Consider the following 22,264-nt stretch of genomic DNA (forward strand, 5'->3'; position numbering starts at 1 on the left):
TGAAGGAAATAGCAAAAAATAAGGCTCCAGGAATAAATGGTATACCAATTGACATATTTAAGCTAAGAGATGCTGCTCTGGACGTGCTCACCAAGTTGTGCCAAGAAATCTTGAGAAACTGACTGGAAGAGATCTATATTTGTTCCCACGCCGAAGAAGGGTGACCCAACAGAGTGTGGAAACTATAGAACAATCTCATTGATTTCACATGCAATCAAGATTCTACTGAAGATTATACAAAAATGACTGGAACAGCACATCAGCAGAGAACTGCCAGAAGTCCAGGCTGGGTTTAGAAGGGGTCCTGGTACTAGGGATAGGGATAGGGATAGGGTAGCTGATGTTAGATGGATCTTAGCTGAAAGCAGAGAATACCAGAGGAATGTCTATCTGTGTTTTGTTGACAGTGCAAAGATGTTTGACTGTGTCGATCATACAGACTGTGGCTGACTCTGAGAAGAATGGGAATCCCAGAACACTTGATCGTGCTAATGTGAAACCTAATCCAGGAGGCTGGTCTCTCTGAGGAGAAGTGTGGCATCAGGATTGAGGGACGATCCATCAACAATCTGTGTTATGCAGATGACACAACTATGCTTGCTGAAACTGAGGAGGACCTGAAGTGCTTGCAGAGGGTCAAGGACTGTGGCTTTCAATATGGATTGAGGCTCATTATCAAGAAGACAAAGATTCTTACCATTGGACCAATTGGCAGCATCAGGATAGATGGTGAAGAGATTGAGATTGTTCACAGCTTTAGTTTGCTTGGCTCTCTAGTCAACACTCTTGGCACCAGCAGCCAGGAAATTAAAAGATGTATTGCGATGGGAAAATCTGCTGTTAGGGGCCTCTCCAAAGTAATGAAGAACAATGGTGTCACTCTGGAGAATAAGGTGCTCCTGATACAAATCATGGTCTTTGCAATCAGTTGTTACACATCAGAGGGATGGACATTGACTAGAAAGGATAGAATGAGAATTGATGCTTTTGACCTGTGGTGCTGGAGAAGAGTATTGAATATACCATGGACTGCAAAGAAAACAAGCAGGTTCATCCTGGAGAGGGTTATACCGGGCTGCATCTTGGAGGCAAGGATTCCAAGGCTTTGTTTGACATATTCTGGACATTTTGCAAGGAAAGACCAGTCCTTGGAGAGGGACATCATTCTTGGGAGCGTGGAGGGACAATACAGGAGGGGAAGTCCCTCTCTGAGGTGAATTGATTCAGTGACTGGGGTAATATGGGTGGGTGTGTCAGAGATAGTGAGATTGGCACAGGACAGTGCAGGGTTTAGAGCTGTTACAGTACATAGGGTCTATATGAGTTACAACCTAGTTGATGGCACATAACAACAGCAAACAATATAGCACTCATGAAATGAGGAGAAACAGCTGCAAAGGCTCATTAATGTTTAGAACATGAATTGTTACAAATGAGGTATGAGTCTACAAAAATTGGAAATCATAAAAAAAGAAATGGAATGCATAAAGATTTATATTTGAGGCATTAATGAGCTGTGATTGGCCATTTTAAGTCAGACTGTGCTCTATTATGCCAGGAATGACAAATTGAAGAATAGTGTTTCATTCAAGGCTAAAAAAACATTTCAAGATCTGTTCAATGCTGTGAGTGATAACATACAAGTGATATCACACTCATACAAGAAAGACCTATTAATACAACTATTATTCAAATATATGCACCAGCCAGTGAAGTCCAAGAGGAAGAAATTAAGGGCTTCACAAATTTCTAGAGTCTGAAGTTGATAGACCATGGAACCAAAATACATTAATAGTAATAATTAGTGACTGGAATGCCAAAGTTGGAAATAAAGAAAAAGGAGTGGTAGTTGCAATACTTAAGGATGCTTTGGGCAGAATATCAAATGATCAAGGAAGCATTAAAAGAAGATGGAACTAATATACAGAGTCACTGTACCAAAAGGAATTGGTGGCACAGAAGAATTTAATGAAACAACGTATGAGCAAGAGTTCGTGGTGATGAAGGAGAAATTCAAGCTGTTCTAAAAGAATTGGCAAAAAACAAGGCCCCAAAAATTGATGGCACACCAGTGGACATAGTTCAACAAGCAGATGCTACCTTGGATGCACTCACTAAATTGTGCTAAGAAATCTAGATGACAATCAGTGGGCCATCTCACTGGAAGAGACCTATATTTGTTTCCATTCCAAAAAAAAAGGTGACCTGACAGAGTGTGGAAAAGATCGAACAATATCATTAATATTACATGCAAGCAAGATTCTGCTGAGAATTATCCAAAAATGACCGTACATCAGCAGAGAACTGCCAGATGTGCAGGATGGGTTTAAAAGAGGCTGTGGCACTAAGGATATTATACCTAATGCTAGATGGATCTTGGATGAGAGCAGAGAGTACCAGAGGAATGGCTCTTTTATTGACTATGCAAAGGTGTTTGACTCTGTTAGCTACAACAAACTGTAGCTAATTCTGAGAAGAGTGTGAATTCCTAGAGCATTTGATTGTGCTTATGCAAAGCCTATACTTGGACCAAGAGGTAGTTGTTAGAACAGAGCAAGGAAACACTGCATGGTTCAAAATCAGGATGGGTGTACACCAGGGATGCATCCTAGCTCCGAACCTTATCAATCTATATGCAGATCATCCGGGAGGCTGGGCTATATGAGGAGGAATTCATCAGGATTAGAGGAAGACTCAACAACAGTTTCATTATGCAGATGACACAGTCATGCCTGTTGAAACTGAGGAGGACCTGAAGTGGTTGCTGAAGAAGGTCAGGGACTTCAGCCTTCAATATAGATTGAAGCTCAACATCAGGAAAACAAAGATTGATTGGGTTGATTGGCAGCATCATGATAGACAGTGAAGAGGTTGAGATTCTTAATAACTTCAGCTTGCTTGACTCCACAATCAATACTCTTGGTACCAGCAGTCAGGAAATCAAAAGACAAATTGCATTGCAAAAGTCTGCTGTCAGAGATCACTCCAGAGTACTGAAGAACAATGACATTATTCTGGAGACTAAGGTGCACCTGACCCAGGCTGTAGTCTTTGCAATTGCTTGCTATGTGTCAGAGAGCTGGACAGTGACTGGGGTTGATAGAAAGAGAATTGATGCCTTTGAGCTATAGTGCTAAAGAAAAGTATTAAATATACCATGGAATGCTAGGGGAACAAACAGGTTTTTCCTGGAGAGGGTGAAACCAGTCTATTCCTTGGAGACAAGTATTCTGAGGCTTCATCTGACACATTTTGGGCATGCTTCAAGGAGGGACCAGTCCTTGGAGAGAAACATCATGCTTAGAAGGGTGGAGGAACAGAGAAAGATACAAAGACCCTCAATGAGATGGATTGATTCAGTGACTAGGGTGATGAGGGTAGGTGTGTCAGGGACAGTAAAGTTGGCACAGGATAGAGCAGGTTTCAGGGTTATTGTACATAGCGTCTCTGTGAGTCACAAATAACTCGATGGCATATAACATAAACAACAACAACAGCATTTGTAAAATAAAGTGTTGGTGACAGAGATAAGGCTGAAGATATAATGGTAGAATTTTGTACTCTCAATGTTTTATTCATTTGAAATATCCTTTTTTAAAGAAAACAAATCAAAACAAAAAATCAACAGTGATTATACACATGGACCTCTCCTAACAGACTACATAAGAATCAGATTGACCACATAGGTGAAAGGAGTTGATGGGAAAGTTCAATATTACAAGCTAGGGGCTGATTGTGAAACAGACAATCAATTACTTATATGCAAGTTATAGTTGAAGAAAATGAAAACAAATCCAAGAGAACCAATATACAGCTTTGAGTCTTTCCCAACTGAACTTAAAAACTGCTCAAGAATATATTTGATAAGTGGCAAACTAATGACTGAAAACGAAATGAGTTGTGGGATGACACAGAGAAGAAAAGAAAAACAAAAATGGATGCCAGGATATCAGAAGAAACTCTGAAAATTGCTTAGAACATTGTTGTTAAGTGCCGTCAAGTCAACTAGCACTCATAGCAACCCTATGAACAATATGATCCTTGTCCTGTCATGCATGCTCCATCTTCATGATCTCTGTCTGATATGCTCAAGCCCATTTTTAGGATCACAGCTTACTCATTGTCCAGCTTTCAGATGCATAGGAAATAACTGAAAAAGGCATTGACTTGGATAGTCACAACTTAATCTTGGTGCAAAGAACAGAATAAAACTTCTGAGAAGGTGAAGTATTGATTGTGCAGGTGAAAACACTGGGCATAGTACAGGAAAGATGACCTTTCACCCCCCACATAGGCTAGCATACTGCCAGAGCCACCTCTGGAAGAGCGGTCAAGACCCTTTACCAGTAGATGCCTGGTACAACTAGGACTCTTACCAAGACCACTGTGGATGGTGATGGTTGTACAAGTCTCTATTCAGAACCTGCAGTTTGAAACTGGCTCAGGGCAAAGAAAAACACAAAAGGAATATATGGGTTTTTTAAACAACAAGTGCTCCCCTAATAAGCTTACCAGGTTATGCCAAGAAATCTGGAAGACAACTACCTGGCCAACTGACTGAATGAAATAAATAAAAAAAAGGTGACCCAACAGAGGGTGGAAATTATTGAACAATATCACTAATATCACATGAAAGCAAGATCCTGCTGAAGATTATCCAAGAATGATTGGAACAGTACATCAGCAAAGAGCTACCAGATGTTCAAGCTGGGTTTAGAAGAGGTCATGGCACTAAGGTTATTATAGCTAATGTTAGATAGATCTTGGCTGAAAGTAGAGAGTACCTGAGGAATGCCTATTTGTGTTTCATTGACTGTGCAAAGGTTTTTGACTGCATGGATCACAACAAACTGTTGCTAATCTTCAGAAGAATGGGGATCCTTAAACACTTTATTGTGCTCATGTGAAATCTGAACTTGGACCAAGAGGCAGTAGTCAAAAGAGAGAAGGGATACATCAGGAAAGGTGCGCGTTGGGGATGTATCCTATTTCCGTACCTTTTCAGTCTATATGCAGAACAGATGATCCAGGACTATATCTTATACCATCCTCATAATATCTGACATGCTCAAGCCCATTTTTTACAATCACTGTATCAATCCACCTCTTTGCCCTTCCATCTTTCCCAGTATGTCCTTTTCCAGCATCTGGTCCCTCCTGATAACATGTCCAAAGTATGTGAGACAAAGTTGTACCATCTTTGCCCTCTAAGGAGCACCCTGGTTATGCTTCTTTCAAAACAGACTTATTTGTTCTTTCAGTAGTCTATGGGATATTCAGTACTATTCTTCAACATCACAATTCAGAGGCATCAATTCTTCCATCATCCTTATTCACTGTCCAACTTTCAGATGCATAGAAAGATACTGAAAATACCATTGCTTATGTTCGGCACACTTTAGTCTTTACACTGACATCTTTGCTGTTCAGTACTTTGCATAGATAATTGACAGTATATTTCCCCAGTACATGTCTTTTGATTTCTTAACTGCTGTTACCATGAGTGTTGACTGTAGATTCATGTAAAATGAAATTGTTGACAATTTCAAGCTTTTCTCCATCTATTATGGTGATGGCTACTGGTCCAGTGGTACGGATTTTTGTTTTCTTGATGTTGAAGTGTATCCATGTTGAAGGCTATATCTTCTACAGCAAACGTTTCAAGTCCTCTTCAGTTTTAGCAAGCAAGGTGGTGTTACACACATAATGCAGGCTGTTGATGAATCTTCCTCTAAAACTGACAACACATTCTTCTTTAGCTTCTCAAATGATTTGTTCAGCATACAGATTTAATAGTTATGGAAGGCACTTCTTATTACATATAATAATGGTACAACAGTATAATGGTGCTAATGGTATAATAATGGTGGTTGTTATGTGCCATAGAGTCGCCTGCAATTCATAGCAACTCTATGTACATTAGCTCTTAAACCTGCCCTATTCTGAGTCAATCTCACTGTCTCCAACAGATCTAATTCCATTTCTCCAGTCACTGAGTCAATCCATCTTATCCTGGGTTTTCCTCTCCCGCACTGTCCCTCTATCCTTTCAAGCATGATGCTCTTCAAAGGACTGGACCCTCCTGGCCAGGTGCTGATATTGTCTCTAGGAAGCAGATTGGTTTCACTTTCTCCAGGACACATTTGTTTGTTCTCTTAACAGTCCATGGTATGCTCAACATTCTTCTCTAGTACCACAACACAAAGACATCGATTCTGCTTCTATCATCCTTAGTCACTCTCTATCTTTCTGATGCACAGCAAGTAATTGTGAAGACCATGGCCTGGAGGTGGCGCACTTTAGTCTCCAGACTGACACTATTGCTCTTCAGTACTCTAAAGAGGTCCCTGACAGCAGGCTTTCCCAGTGAAATTTATCTTCTGATTTCCTGACTGCTGGTGCCAAGATTGTTGATTGTGGAAACAAGCAACTTGAAGCTGTTAACAATCTCTTCTTCATCTATCATGAAGCTGCCAATTGGCCCAGTGGGAAGAATCCTTGTTTTCTTGACATTGATCTTCAATCCATATTGAAGATTACAGTCTTTGACCTGTAGCAAATGCCTCAGGTCCCCCTCAGTTTTGTCAAACAAGGTTGTCATCTGCATAACTCAGGTTGTTGATGAGTCTTCCTACAATCCTGATGCCACATTCCTCCTCAGAAAGCCTCATGACTGACCATTATGCTTTTATAATAACTGTATGAAATATGTTTACGGCATTGAAGTCTATGGGGGAGAGAATAGTCTAAAAGTATTATATTTTAGGGCATTATTTTTATCGTAGGAGTACGCAATGAGGGTTGCAGAGTGGATTATATTTGGGGGTAGGGGATGGGGTTTGGGGAGGTGCGGGGGGATTGTATACCAATGAGGGAGTTTTTCTTTTGCTTTTCAAGGAGAGGAGCAAATGGTGGGGGGAGGGGTTTGTGCGGGGAGAAGGGTGCAACAATGAATGAATGGAATTCCAAAATCTCTGTAGGTGTTCGTTGAAATGAAAAATAAACAAACTAAATTAAAATTTAAAAAAAGCATAATGGTCATGTTGTTACGTGCTGTCACTAGGTAAACTATTGTTTGATTTTAAGATGATTTCAGGGTAGAGTCCCCACTGTGCATAAGCCTGTGCTTCAGTCCATCTCATTGTGGGACTTCTTCTCTTTCTTGGCTCTGTATTAGCACAATGTCCTTTTCTAAGGGCTGATTCTTCATAGCATAGGAATTGAGCAGTGAATATGAGCCACACATTGTGAATTTTTATGTTTTGTAGTTCCTTTTAATCTATATGTTCTCTCCTTTAAGTTGCAGTTTATATGCTGAAGAAATGGAAGTGTTTACCAAGTAGAGTTCTACTTCACATTTGGATTTTATTGATTGTATCCTTGTGGTATCATATAACATGATTTTCATCCCTTTGTCTATCTTATTTCCTACAGTCTGGAAAGTCTAGCTCATGGCTTGTTGTTGTGTATGTCCATCAGGAAGGAATAATGGCATCTTGCTTCTGCTTTTGTGGTATTAGCAGATGTTGATGTTAATTGTCAGACTACGGTATTTCAGTATAAATGGCAAAGTTGTAATATTCTGTCATTTTTTACTCTTTAATTAGCAGGAAAATGTCTGTAAATATAAAATATTATACCTTAGCTACCCACATACCTGTGATAACCTTTTCCCAGGAAAGACTAGATAACTAGTTTTTAGTATCAGTCGTTTTCTTGACAGTGTCCAAAACTTTGAGTCAGTTTCTTAGTCTTATCAAAGGTTATTCACAAAAGGTGTTGCTTAGTATCATTCTGTATTCATGAATTTTAACATATTTAACATATTTCATTCCATTGCAGTTGCTATTCTTTTTTTTAATTTTTATTTTTTTGTATTGTATTTTTTGTGTTAGGGACCTCTCTAAAGTACTCAGGAGCAATGGTGTCTCTCTGGAGACTAAGGTGCGCCTGATACAGGCCATGGTCTTTGCAATTGCTTGTTATGCATCAGAGAGTTGGACAATGACTAGGGAGGACAGAAGGAGAGTGGATGCTTTTGAGCTGTGGTACTGGAAAAGAGTACTGAATGTACCATGGACTGCCAGGAAAACAAACAGATTCATCTTGGAGAGGATTAAACCAAGCTACTCCTTGGAGGCAAGGATTCTGGGGCTTCGTGTGACATACTTTGGACATGTTGCCAGGAGGGACGGGTCCTTGGAGAGGGACATCATGCTTGGGAGGGTGGAGGGACAGCGCAGGAGGGGAAGACCCTCTATGAGATGGATTGACTCGGTGACTGGGGTAATCGGGATGGGTGTGTCAGAGGCAGCGGTTGGCGCAGGATAGAGCAGGGTTTAGGGCTGTTGTGCATAGGGTCGCTATGAGTCACAGGCGACTCGACGGCACATAACAACAACAATAACAACCATCAAATTGGGTCTGACTGGTGCAGGAGGAGATTGCCCCTCCTTCTCCAACAGAGCATCTGGTGGATTTGAACTTTGTGCCTCTGGGATTGCAGTGCAGCTTCTTGCCACTGCAGTTGCTATTCTAATTGACATGTTGACTCCTGTGTCTTTCTGACATTGCCCCAGTAGTGGTCTCGAGTTCTTGCTTTCTGGTATGACAAGATGATCTAGGCTCATTTTCTCTCCCAGGTCTAGAATCAGCTCTTTTTCAGTAAACTCTGGTTTCTTCTAGTAGATAGTTTTCTTTAGAGACCGTAAGCTGGATGCTAAGGTGAAATTTGTTTTTAATTTTATATACTTTTAAAAAACACTCAATTGCTTGAGTTGAAACTTGCTCATAGCTGACCCTCCATTAGGTTTCCAAGGCTTTAAATCACAAGAGAAGAAATAGCCTACCTTTCTCTAACCAAGGCCCTGGTGGATCCAGCCCAGCAGAGAGGTATAGCCACTGAGGTAGCAATGCAGCAGCTTCCTGCAGACAACTCCCTAGCTGAGCTCTTCTGAGTTCATAAAATTGATGGTAAAATAAAAGTCACAGAGTTAGTTATATGATTGCTAAAGAAGAGGTAAATTTGTGCTACTAGTTCTATATCAATAGAGAGAGGAAAAAAATACTGAGCTAACTGGTAAATTCTTTCTAACTTATTTCAAGGTTTTATGAGTTGTGGAAATCACGTTGGAGGGGATGCATTGATCTCTCTAATGTTTGTCAGCTTTGTACTCACCTTTCTTAAGTGATGAGTTCTTATCAAAGATTATATCAAGAAATCACATTGCCGTGAGAATCTTTCAATGAGCAAATCCATGGAAAATGCCCCAGTGGGGAACATAACCACCAGATAGGTTTGTTTTTCCTACAACTGGTATTAAAATCCAAAACCACTGAATTATGTATGCTTTTTGTTTTTCAGCCTCTGAGATCCAAATGATGACCCTTCCCCCTGGTCAGTTTGTGATTACAGATAGTGGTGTGGCAGCTCCAGTTACCAGTGGCCAAGTAAAGGCAGTTACTCCGGTAAGCTATGCTGCTTGGTGGGGATTTTCTTGTCTACCATGCTTCTCTTTCCACATCTCATATCTGAACCAGAACCACTTCATCTGTATCATCAAAATAGCTGTGTTAGTATAGACCTTATCATAGCTTAATTAGTGCTTTACTCATCTGACTTTTCCCCGTAGACTGAATTCTTTGAATGCTGGGACTTGGACTTTATCTCTTTACCCCCTCCCCCCCAGTATTTTGTACAGAGACTGGAATATAGAAATTATCAACAATCTCTAGTCAGTTAATAACAACAGTCATTGATTCTGCTATCAACAATCTCTAGTCAGTTAATAACAACAGTCATTGATTCTGATGCGTAGACATTCTCCATTGTGTTTCTGAGGCTGTAAATCTTTATAGAAGATTGTTCATCTTTCTCCAAAGGAGTAGTTGGTGGGTTTGAACTGCTGATCTAATGGTTAGCAGTGCAACAGTTAACACACTACACCACCAGAGTGCCTGATTCACCTAGTAACAGCAGGGAAACTCAGGAGAACTGAAACTTGACAGGACTGCCTTGTTTTTCCAGGTCATAAGTTTTCCCACCATTGACAGTGTGCAATCTTAGCACCTTTCTATCATTCATTTAATGCAATGTATTTGAATGTCTGGCTTGTATAGGTTCTGGCTTTTGTAGGTATGGCTGCGTATTGAAACTTCTAGATCATTATACATAAGATTTCATAACTGATCACATTTTAATATGCTTCTTGGAATGAACGCATTAGAAAGTGACACTCTGGTTCTCAAGTGGATTGGGAGAGGATACTGCAATGAACCAGTTATGGAATTATTTTAAATAATTCACCTACCCCAAGGTGTAAAAATGCCATAAATTTTCTGCTATCTGTTTTTATTCTGGCTGACTCACATAATCTTACATTTTTAGAAGAGAAATTTAAGGAAAACACTCTTAAGGATCTTGAGATGTACCTTAGGGAGGCTGTCGATCTCCTAAAAGGCCTCCATGTTAGAAGGATAGTTCAACACTGTACTAAACCAGTTACTGTCTAGTCCATTCTGACTCATGGAGACATGAGATGCTGCAGTGTGTCACTGTCTTCTATGCTGTTCAAGGTGGTAGTCCTTCAGCGGCGTATTGCCAAACATTTTGTTGGGACTGTCACTAGGTAGCTGGCAACCTTTTTGTTTGTAGTGAAGCACTTAAATGCTTTAGTCACCAATGAAAATATATTTTAAAATATTTTTAGTAATATTTTAATAGTAACTTAAAAACTTGATGTTTTAAAATAAAACACTAGGAGTTCAGGCTAGCAAAAGGATTACTTGCATCTATTGGCTATCAAAGTAATTTGATTGTGTAGATCATAACAAATTATGGCTAATAGTGAGAAGAATAAGAATCTCATTCTTTTTTTAAAACTTTGTCTTTTTTAAATAAAATTTTTTATTTTGTCATTCTAACAAAAGTTTACAGAAAAGCTAGATTTTCATTCGCTCATTGTTGCTCAAGGAATCTCATTTTTATTGTGCTCCTGCAAAACCTATACACAGACAATGAAGGAATTGTCTGAACAGAGCAAGGGAACACTGCATGTTTTAAAATCAGGACAGGTGTGAGTCAAGGTTTTCCTCTTTCTCCATACTTATTCAGCCTGTATATTGAACAAATAATTTGAGAAGCAAGGCTATATGAAGAAGAATGTGGTATCAAGATTGGAGGAAACCTCATCAACAACCTGCATGATTTTAAATGACACAGCCTTTACAAAGTGAAGAGGACTTGAAGCACTTGCTGCAGAAGAGCAAAGACTGCAGCCTTCAATATGGATTACACATCCACATCAAGAAAACAAAAATCTTTACCCAGCCATTGGCATTATCATGATAGATGAAGATTGAAGTTGTCAATTATTTCATCTTTCTTGGATCCACAATAAGCATCCATTGTAACAGCAATCAGAAAATAAAAACACATGTTTCTTTGGGGAAATCTACTGTCCAGAACCTCTCTAAAGTGGTGAAGAGCAATAATATCCATTTAAGCTATGCCTGATCCAACCGAGGGCATTTTCAGTTGATTCCTATACATTTAAAAGTTGGACAATGAATAAAGATGACAGAAAAATTGTAGTGTTGAGGAAGAGTACTGAATCCCCTGAATTGCCAAAAGAACAAACAGATCTGTCTTGGAGAAAGTGCAACCAAGGTGATCTTTAGAGGCAAGAATCATGAAACTTCATCTCACATACTTTGGACTGGCCTTTGGACATGAAAGGCTCTGTGGAAAATGACATTGTGGAAGGTAGAGGGTGAGAGAAAGGATGACTCTCAACAAGATGGGTTGACATAGTGATTGTGACATGGGCATCATGAGGAGGGCATAGGATAGGGCATCAATGTGAGTGGTAGTTGACTTGATGACATCTAACAACAACATACTAAAAGTTCACCCATTTCTCAGCATACAAAGTCTTACTTATTACCCGTTAGAGTATTAGGATAATATTCATGTGCCTAAAGATTACCAGCTAATACAATTGTTAGGCAAATTTATATACCAACTACTGATATCAAAAATGAAGATTTTTATCAGTTTCTGCCACATGAAATTGATCAAACTTACAATCAAGATGCAGTGATAATTACTTGGGGTTGAAATGCAAAAGTTGGAAACAAAGAAGAAGGATCAAGAGTTTGGAAAATGTAGCAAGGGTGATAGAAAGACACCAGATATTTCATGATAGAATTTTGCAAGATAACCCATTTATTGCATATATCTTTCTTGTTAACAGTATAATGTGGCTATACATGTGGATCTTGCTAGATAATGTTGTTGTTATGTGCTGTCAGGATGCCTGCAACTAATGGTGATCCTGTGAACAACAGATCTGAAACCTGTCCTATCTATATCATCCTCACGATCTCTGATATCCTTGAGCCCATTGTTACAGTCACCGTCAATCCATCTTGTTGAGGGTCTTCTTTTCATACTTCAATTCTCCACCTTTCCAAGCATGATGTCCTTCCTCAAGGACTGGCCCCTCCTAAAAAAATGCCTAAAGTATATGACAAAACTTCACTATCTTGGCCCAGGTTTTACTTTCTCCAGAACAGACTGACTTGTTCTTTTGGCAGTCTATGGGATGTCCTGTACTCTTCTCCAACACCACAACTCAAAGGCATCAGTCCTTCTTCTGCCATCTTTAGTCATTGTCCAACTTTAGAGCCAAAATAAGTAATCAAAAAGACCATAGCTTGGATCAGGTACACCTTAATCTTTAAGCTAAAACATCTTTGTTCTCTAGCACTTTGAAGATAACACAGATCACTGTATCAAGATAAAGAACTAGCTGGCATGAAATAATTTCAGAAGTAATTTTTGATCAACAACCAGTGGTGATAAAGGAAGAAGTTCAAATTACATGGGAAACATTAGCAAAAATAAGGCGCTCAGAATTGATGGACTACCAATTGACATGTTTCAAAAATGAGATGCAGCCCTGGATGTGCTCACTAGGTTGTGCCAAGAAATCTAGAAGTCAGCTTCCTGGCCTACAGACTTGAAGAGATCCATATATATTCCAATTCCCAAAAATGGTGATCTAACAGCATGTTGAAATTATCAAACAAGACCATTAAAATTACAAACAAGCAGAATCTTAAGATTATTAAAAAAATAGCTAGAACAGTACATTGACAGAACTGCTGGGTGCAGTATTTAGGAATTAAATTGCATCTGTGGAAAGAGATGATGGAGAACCTTATTGGACAAATCTACTGCAAAGTGGTTGGGTTTGTTTCTTTTTAGTTTTAAAAAAAAATGTCACTTTGAGGACACAAGTCATGTTATGTTCGGTTGTCTTATATGCATGCAAAAGCTTATGAGTAAGGAATGAATAAGGAAGACTGAAGAAGAATTGATGCCTTTCAATTATGATTTTGTCAGAGAATATTAATTATACCACAGACTACCAGAAGAATGAATAAATTAGTTTTGGAAGGAGCCAGCTTGGACAAGTTGTCAGGAGGTATGAATTTGAGCATAGCATACTTGGTAATAGTAGAAGGTTAGCAAAATCTCAGTGAGGTGGCTTAGCACAGTTGTTCCAATAATGGAATAAAACATAGTAATATTTTTTAAGATGGCACAAGACCAGGCATTAGTTTATTCTATTTTGCACAGGTTCATTATAAGTCAGACCTCACTTGATAGCACCTAACATATAATTCAGAGTAATGCATTATTAGTTGTCAGTGAAAACTGTAATGAAAAATGCAACAGTCAAATTGGCAAAACCAGTGAATTCATTCCTCCGTGTGTAACCCACTGATGGCCAAGGGTATCTCCCTCTCTCTGTGTCTCCCACAGTGACATAAATTTTATGTTTATTTTCAGAGGTACATTGGTTCTCAGAAACAGATCTGTGGGCTCCCTGAAGGTAGATGGACTCTAGGTTGAGAACCAACCCCTATCCCTAGAGGAAGACCCCAAAGGGAAACCAAACCTTAATCAGAAGTTATTAGGAAGCATAAATTTAGGATCTAGAGCTGCAGATTATTTGAATGGGGATTGGCCTTGGCTTTTTTGGCACAGATTGGAAGGTCTACAACTTGAGTCTTCCTGTAACACTATCTTTTTTCCCCTACCTCTGAGCTAACTAACCTCCCTTTTAATGGACACATTTTGTCTTTGAAAATGTTACCATACAGATGCAATAGCCAGCTGTAGGTCTATGTAGATTTCATGATTAAAGGAAAAATGAAGAATGAGGGGAAGGACGTCTGAATTTTCCAAAAGCTAAATTTATAAAAAGCAATGGCTTTTATTCTAAGATTGCATTCTCCTGTGCTTTCTTTTTAAATATGTCTACTTTTTCAGGTAGCATATTTTTTTAAATTACCACACCTGGCAAAATAAAATATTAAGATCTTTTATTAAATTACATAAAAATTTGTCTGATCTTTGAAATTCTGAAGTTGGGGAACCACCGTTCTTGATTCTCTGATTTATGTTCCTCTCTGCTTCTTTAAAGTGATGTTAAATCTCTCTGTTTTTGAATCTATTTTGTATTCGTTCTAAAAATTATTTGATAGATAGCCATTTTATTTTCCTAACTTCCAGATGTTTAGAAGCAACACAGTAGTACATGGTTTCATGAGGTAGGTTGCAATTTTAGAGGCAATTCCTATACCTGATATGATTAACACTTGCTAAAAACATCTTAATTACTTCCCTAAATTACCTATGTAGTCAATCTGACTGACGAGTCCTTTCTAAAGGACTTAGGTGAAATCATCTCTCATGGGTCCCGTTTTCACGTCCTCACATAATTTCTTTGTGTAGTCTGTCCTCCCCACCAGCCACTGCCCTCTTCTTGTGCCTGAGGTTTTGAAAGATTGTTTTCTTCCTACTCCAGGGCCATTATGTCTTATCAGAAAGTCAACCAGAATTGGAGGAGAAGCAGACTTCTGCACTTTCCAGTGGAGTCCAGGTTCAGCCAGCTGTGCACAGTGACACCTTGGACCCCCAGACAACTAGCCAACCACAGACCACACAGTACATCATCACCACCACCACCAATGGGAATGGAAGTAATGAAGTACACATCACTAAGCCATAATGTCTTCCGAGAGAAGCAGGCAGTCAAATCGTGTCTTTTCTCATCCAGAAATTCTCAAAGTTTTGAACATTTAGAACTCAGTTTCAAACAATTTATTATTCACTCAAGAGTTGGAATCTTCAATTTTGATGTTCATACAATGTGTTTTATTTTACCAAGGTCATTTTTACCACATAGACTATTCAAAGGCCAGGGGTTTCTGCCACAGAATGAAGATTTTTACCAAATAAACTCTTCAAATGCTAGGGGTTTCTGCCACAGAATGAAAATTTTTCAGGGCAAACTAGACTTCAAGATAAATTCTACCCTGCTCTTGAGTTGTTTCTAAAACAAACAAATAAGTAAGTCTTACTTTTTCTTTACTAATTTCTTAAAGTAGCGTATTGTATTCATATGAAAGGTGGAGAAAAGCAGTTAGTTAAATGGTTACTAGACTTCTTAATTCCAGGACTTTGCACTGAAAGAGGAGTGGTGCTGTCTGGGCTTGTGTTAGATCGGAAATACTGTGTGCCATGATTTGAGTGCCCAGTACTTAACAAAAGGAGCCTACTAAATATGAAAATAAATATAATGAAGCAAGGATATGTTAGTGATTTCTGCAGGGAAAACTGTCATTCAAATTTTTATTTCCGACTTTTAAGAAAACTTTCCCTATTCTGGGAAATGGTCTCCTGTACATGCTGACCCTGGGATGTTGAGTGCAGAGGTCAGGCTGGTCCTCAATGAGGTGGATTCCCAAGGACAGGAGAGTCTTCTAATGGCATTAGAATGTCAGCCCTGCATCACAGCTTTGCCTCCTCTGCTTGTGTCTGCACTGAGAAGGAGCTAGTGATCCAAGAAAAAACATGAAAACAATCAGTATGTAAATATATATACTTTTTTAAATTGGTAGGAAAAAATCCACCACAAACCATCATTGCTTTGCAAGATCCTATTTACTGTTTACCAGTGAAGGATGAATTTCCTATCTTTACCAGTTGACACTGAACCTTCAGTCACAGCATTCAATGTATTTTAGTACTTTTACTGCTGTCCTAAAACGAACATTCCTTAAGGTGGGATGAAAAAGCAAAAGATAGCATTGCAAGTGTCTTACATGTTAAACTTAAGCTGGACCTTTTAAAAATATGACCAACTGTCATAGGGACCATAAAATATTAAAGAATCTGGAAGAAATCTAATCTGTATAGAAAGGAAAAAATCTGCCTCAATAACAGTTTTTCTTAATGTTCTCCTTGTGGCTATGAACTTAATACAGGAAAACTATATTCCCTTTCTTTTTACTCTGCATTCCAATGGTGTGCTTGAAGCATTTCATAAATCAATATGTATTTCAGCAACTTTTTGTGGTATAGTTGCTAGCACATTTTAAAAAATAATTATTGTGTAGCAGAATTTATCACTACAGAGTAAAAGGGAAATAATTTTACATGAAGTTAGTTACATTTCTGGGCAAAAGTGGTTCTGTAAATCAAGCTTCTCCATGGTAAAGATAACTTCTGAAAAACAATTTTGTTGAAATAACTATTAATATAGAAAATATGCACTTTATTTTTGTGACTTCACTTAGTCTCCCTGAAAACTTGAGCATTAAGAGAACTTGAGAAAGTTACTTAGTTAATGTGGAGAAGCTGGCAATGGGTTCTTGGTCTCCTTTGACAACGTTTTTTACGAAGATGTTGATATTTTTAACAGAAAATACTGACAGGGAGTGACAGCACAGTGATTCATCTGTGTACGAATGTGCCATGTTTGCTTGCCTGTGCCCATCTAGAAAGACTATCTAGCTGACAAACGCTAGCCTTTTCCAAAGGTCCAGTTCTAGATCTTAGAAGTTAGGCTTGGTTTTGTTGAGTCCTTTTAAATTTGAACTAGTCAAGCATCTGTCTCTCCCTCAGGAATAATTTCTTGATTATGGAAAAGTATCACTGAATGGAATGTTCGTTTTATGCTAGTTATTTCAAGTTTTAAAATACATGAGAAAATTATTGTTGAAGAACCTCTTTGTTTATCTGCCCCTTATGTGATATAAGTAAAAACTATAAAATGAATTCATTTCTTAACAACCAGAACAGACCGATTTCAACAAAGCAAAATAACATTGTTTTAAAATCAAGTATTTTCTACATTCATCCAGAGGTAACAGATTTCAAAGAGGACTTTAATTTTAAGAGAGATAATAAGCCACCCAAAGACTCAAAAATATCTATGTAGCCAATGTCTATATTGTGACTTCTCTCAAGATACTTTACCACTGTAGAATTCACTAAGTGCAGGGCGAAAATTTGAAAGTAGGTTACATACATATAGATTTTCCATTTGCATTGTTTGGTTTTGCCCACATAAATATACTTTTCATCATGTAAAATTCCTACTTTTCTGCAAAAAAAACCTTATTATTTGATCTTATTAAACTGATTTCTGATTTGGAACTCTTAAGATAACTAGGGTTATAATGCACTTCATGAGATGCTAAAGTTAACCCACTGGATGAAATGTCGATCCTATCCTGTTATTTAAATGTGAACATTTATTGTACAGTCAGTGAATAATAGTGTTAATAGTCTTGTGCTACTCAACCGGTGTAAAAATTAATAAATATTTTTTTAAAATAAATAAATTTCTTATTTGTATATGTAAAGGTATACAAAGCTACTGACATGGTTAAGTATTACAGTTTTCAGTGTTTTTGACACCAGATCACAGCAGTCTTGTCATAGACCCAAGAGAAAGGGTTTATATTGACAACTCTGGAATAATATTTATATTTAGTGGTTTAAAGAACTTCCCAACAAAGTGACTAAGACACTGAATGCATGAGTAGAACCAATGTTGGGGCAAAGATTGTATTTTCTTTGAAAATAGTTGTTTTTAACAAGGAAAGAACCAATCCAAACAGCATGGCTAGTTAGGTTCATTGTCATATGATTCATCCAGCTGAAAATTGTGACTCTCTCTGCATGACTGATGTGAACCATTCTAAATAGAACTCAGGGAATAAAAGAAGCACTTCATTAAATACACTAAAGTTATAAAATTAAATTTATATGAATGAGTGAAATAAAAACCAGTGTGATTTGCAAACTTACACATATGCACACATAAAGAAATCAGGGACTTAGAAATGAGGGAACAATCATGATCAAGTTTAATCACTTTACTTATCCAGTGTCTCAGGTTTAGGGGCATGGTGACTCTGTTTCCAGCAGTTCTGAACCCTGCCCTATCCTTTGCCATCTGCATCTTCTCTGATATGTTTGTGGCCATTACTTCAGTCACTGTGTTATTCCATCTGGTTGAGGGCCTTCTCTTTCACTGACCCTCCACTTTTCCAAGCATGATGTTCGTTTCTAAGGGATAGCTTCTAGAAATGTGCCTAAAGTATGTGAGATGAAGCTTTGTCATCCTTGCCTCCAAGGAATATTCTGGCTGCACTTTTTCCAAGGCTTATCTCTCTGTTCTTTTGGCAGTCATGGGCTATTCAGTACTTTTCTCCAACACCACAGCTCAAAGGCATCAATTCTTCAGTCATTATTATTATTTAGCTCTCAGATACAAATCAAGTAAAGCATATCAAGTAATGATGCCTGAATCAGAAGCAGTGACATCATTGATCCTCAATAATCTGGCTTAGGGGTAGGTGGGAGAATATCACACACAAGCAAAATCTTGCTGAATATTATCCAAAATAAAAGCTGGGTTTAGAAGAGGTCATGACAATAGAGACAGTATTGCCAATGTCAGATGGATCTTGGCAGAAAGCACAATATCAGAAGAATGTCTTATCTGTGTTCATTGGCAATTCAAAGGCATTTGATAGTGTGGAGCATAATAAATTGTGGCTAACCTTGAGATTGAGAATCCCAGAATACTTGATTATGCTCATGCAAAACTTAGACCAGGAAGCAATCCTCAAAAGAGAGCAAGGAAATACTGCATAGTTCAAAATCAGTAAAGGAGTGTGTCATGTATGGGACCTGTCTCCATGAAGCTGAGGAGGACCTGAAGCTCTTGCTGCAAAAGGTTAAGGACTGCAGCCTTCATTATAGATTGAAGCTTATCAAGAAACCAAGTATTCTCACCACTGGGCTGAGTGGAAGCATCATGGTAGTGAAGAGTTTGAGATTATTAACAGCTTTAGTTTGCTTGGCTCCACAATCAACATTCTTGGTATCAGCAGCCAAACTGCATTGGGAAGGTCTTCTGTAAGGGACCTCTCCAGAGTATTGAAGAGCAGTGATGTCAGTCTGGACAGTATGGTGTGGCTGATCTAGGCCATAGTCTTTGCAATTACTTGCTATGCATCAGAAAGCTGGAAAATGACTAGGGTTGATGGGAGGAGAATTGATGCCTTTGAGCTGTGGTGCTGGAAAAGAGTGTTGAGTAACCATGGATTGGTAGGAGAACAAACAGGTTCATCTTGGAGAGGTTGAAATCTGAATCTTCCTCTGACATACTTTGGGCATGTTGCAAGGAGAGATGTCGCTAATGGACATACTGCTTGGGCTGGTAGGGAGACAGTGCAAAAGAGGAAGATCCTCAATGAGATGGATTGACTCAGTGACTAGGATAATAGGGGTAGGTCGGCACAGAAGAGAGCACGGTTCAGAGCTTTTGTACATATGATCGCTATGAGTTGCAAGCAACTCAACGGCACTTAACATTCAGGAATAGAGACATTCTGGACCAGGGAAATGTCCACTGTCACATAGTGAAAGGAGTCATTCCACTGGAGCTCAGAACAACATATTCTGATCCTTCTGGATAGATGGTTACAGAAGAACATCGGAGGAGAATTCGGCAGCTATAAATAAACATCTAAGTGGGATGGCCTGTTATGGTCAAAGATTTATGTAATTCCATTTATTACAGAGTGGTCCCTGGACCAGTTGGGGGAAATTGGGAAGTTATTCTTTCTCAGTCATTTATGTTTCCGGAGGTCCATTTAGAAAACTGTGTCTCAAAACCCACCCTTCACCTTACATCTATTTGTTTATACTGACAAAGACTATTGAAAAATGTTAGCTATCCTGCAAAGGCCCTATCTTAGACAAGCAATACTGTCTTTAAGGTACATGGCAGTATCAAGATGGAAGGGGCTGTCATTTGGAAAGGAAACTATAAAAACTACAGCATGCCTTCTAGAAGCCTTGCAAGGCTTTAAAATGGAGGTAAGGCTCTGCTTTTGACTGCCTGATTTATAGAAAACCCACGTGCCTCTGATTTTAGACTTTAACAGTTTCGAAGCCTCAGTTTCCCCAGCTGTTTGCAAGTTGTAGTTCAAAGTGCTGTGGAATGTTTGGCACAACGACAGCGCAGAGTGCTCTGCAAATGTTCAATAATAAAACCTACTCCGTTGTAGTCTGCCATCTCAATACCGCAGGTTAGCACTCTGTTCTTTCGTTAATGAATCCTAGTAAGATAATACTGGAACGATTCTCACCACTGGGCCAATTGGCAGCATCACTTTGGTTCCACAGTCAACACTCTTGGTAACAGCAGCCAGGAAATCAGGAGAGGAACTGCATTGAGAAAGTCAGCTGTGAGGAACCTCTCAAGAGTACTGAAGAGCAATGACATCAGGTTGGAGACTAACGTGCGCCTGATCCAGGCTATAGTCTTTGCAATTACATGCTATGCATCGGAGAGTTGGACAGTGAATAGGGATGATGGAAAGAGAGTTGATGCCTTTGAGCTGTGGTGCTGGAGAAGAGTGTTGAATATACCATGGACTGTTAGGAGAACAAACAGGTTTGTCCTGGAGAGGGTGAAGCCAGACTGTTCCCTGGAGTCAAGGATTCTGAAGCTTCGTCTGACATACTTTGGGCATGTTGCAAGGAGGGACTGTTCCTTGGAGAGGGACATGATGTTTGGGAGAGCGGAGGGACGGCGCAGGAGAGGAAGACCGTGGATGAGATGGATCGTTTCTGTGAATGGAGTGGTGGGAATGAGTGTGTTTGAGTTGGCGAGATTGGCACAGGATAGAACGGGCGTTTAGGGCTCTTGTACATAGGGTCACTATGAGTCGCAAACGACTCGATGGCACATAACAACAACAACAGCAACCATCAGACAGTCCCTAAATTAGGTGATCCCTACGGTCAGCGAGCGGGCGGGGCCCTCTGGATCACGGTTCTCATGCTCTGTTAGTCCTCGGTACTCCAGCCCCGCCCCTGCCTGGTCCGATCACGCCCCCACAAAGTCTAGACCCCACTTCACCATAACCACTCCCCCTTCCGTTCTCTAGGCTCGTCCATTGCAGCTCCAGGATGAGTGCTCTTCAGGCCCCGCCTCTCGCAACCCAGCTCCTGAGCCTCAAGCCCCGCCTCTGGATCCTTCAGCTGGCAGCTGCCTGGGGCTCTCACGACTCTTCATGGGTCACTCCCCATGCACTTCCGGCCCGCCCCCTCATCGTGCCACCTCTTCCGGCGCCGAACTCCGAACGTGCACGTTCTGGGTCGTCTTGCGAGAGCGAGCCTTTCGGAGACCTGTGGCCCTCAGAGGGGGGCTTGTCCCAGGTGAAGGTGGGTCGGGACGGGCGGAGAGCTGAAGGGTCTCCAGGGATTGCTGGGAGGGAGCTGCTGGGCCTCAGAGTGACAGCGCTGATTGCCGCCGGAGCGGGGGGCCGGAGAGGGTGGGTGTTAGTAAAAGCAGGGTTGGAGGAGGGGACAGGGCGGGCGGTGTGTTCTTAAGGCAGGATCTTGGGCGAGGGCGAGGTCGGACCTGGAGTTTGCTTTAGGCTGGGGGAATTTTAGGACTGGCGGTTTTACAGCCAGCCCAGGATTTATCCTTTGCTTTAGAGAGGGTCCAGTCGTCAACTCCTCTGCCCAGGTGGAGCGGCAGGGCCTTTGGAAGAGGCGCTAGGACGCCGCACCACGTAGAAACGCTTGGCTTCCGGGTTTCCGCACCCTGATGACTGCTCGTTTTTTGTATTTTGAGACCGAGGTCAATAGTGGTTGTAACTGGGATAGGTTTAGTTTAACTGGTGTCCACCCTGGTGAGATTTACAGGCAGAGGTGATGCCTGCAGGAGTAACGGAAAACGCAAACATTGCAGCTACTGCCTGCTGCACTGCAGCCTAGGGAGAGAGCCTACTCTGAGCATTGGTTGGTTTGTTTCTTCACTCCTGGGTTAACTTTGAGCAATAAAACTCATAAGCCACATGATCAGTTTGGTTCTTT

At 40.0% G+C, this 22,264-nt stretch overlaps 1 protein-coding gene across 2 annotated transcripts in view; it reads left to right on the forward strand.

Annotated features, from left to right (window-relative positions):
* Positions 1–15,083, forward strand: part of PRDM10 (PR domain containing 10) — a 136,922-nt gene extending 121,839 nt beyond the window's left edge. For both annotated transcript variants that reach the window (XM_006901737.1, XM_006901736.1), the window contains 2 exons: positions 9,365–9,468; positions 14,880–15,083. In XM_006901737.1, coding sequence (XP_006901799.1) covers positions 9,365–9,468; positions 14,880–15,083 — 308 coding nt within the window. The remainder of the gene's footprint in view (positions 1–9,364; positions 9,469–14,879) is intronic.
* Positions 15,084–22,264: the final 7,181 nt, after the last annotated feature.

This window comes from Elephantulus edwardii, unplaced genomic scaffold (genome assembly GCF_000299155.1).
Source record: "Elephantulus edwardii isolate Elephantulus edwardi_28Jun2011 unplaced genomic scaffold, EleEdw1.0 scaffold00341, whole genome shotgun sequence".
Taxonomy (NCBI): Eukaryota; Metazoa; Chordata; class Mammalia; order Macroscelidea; family Macroscelididae; genus Elephantulus; species Elephantulus edwardii.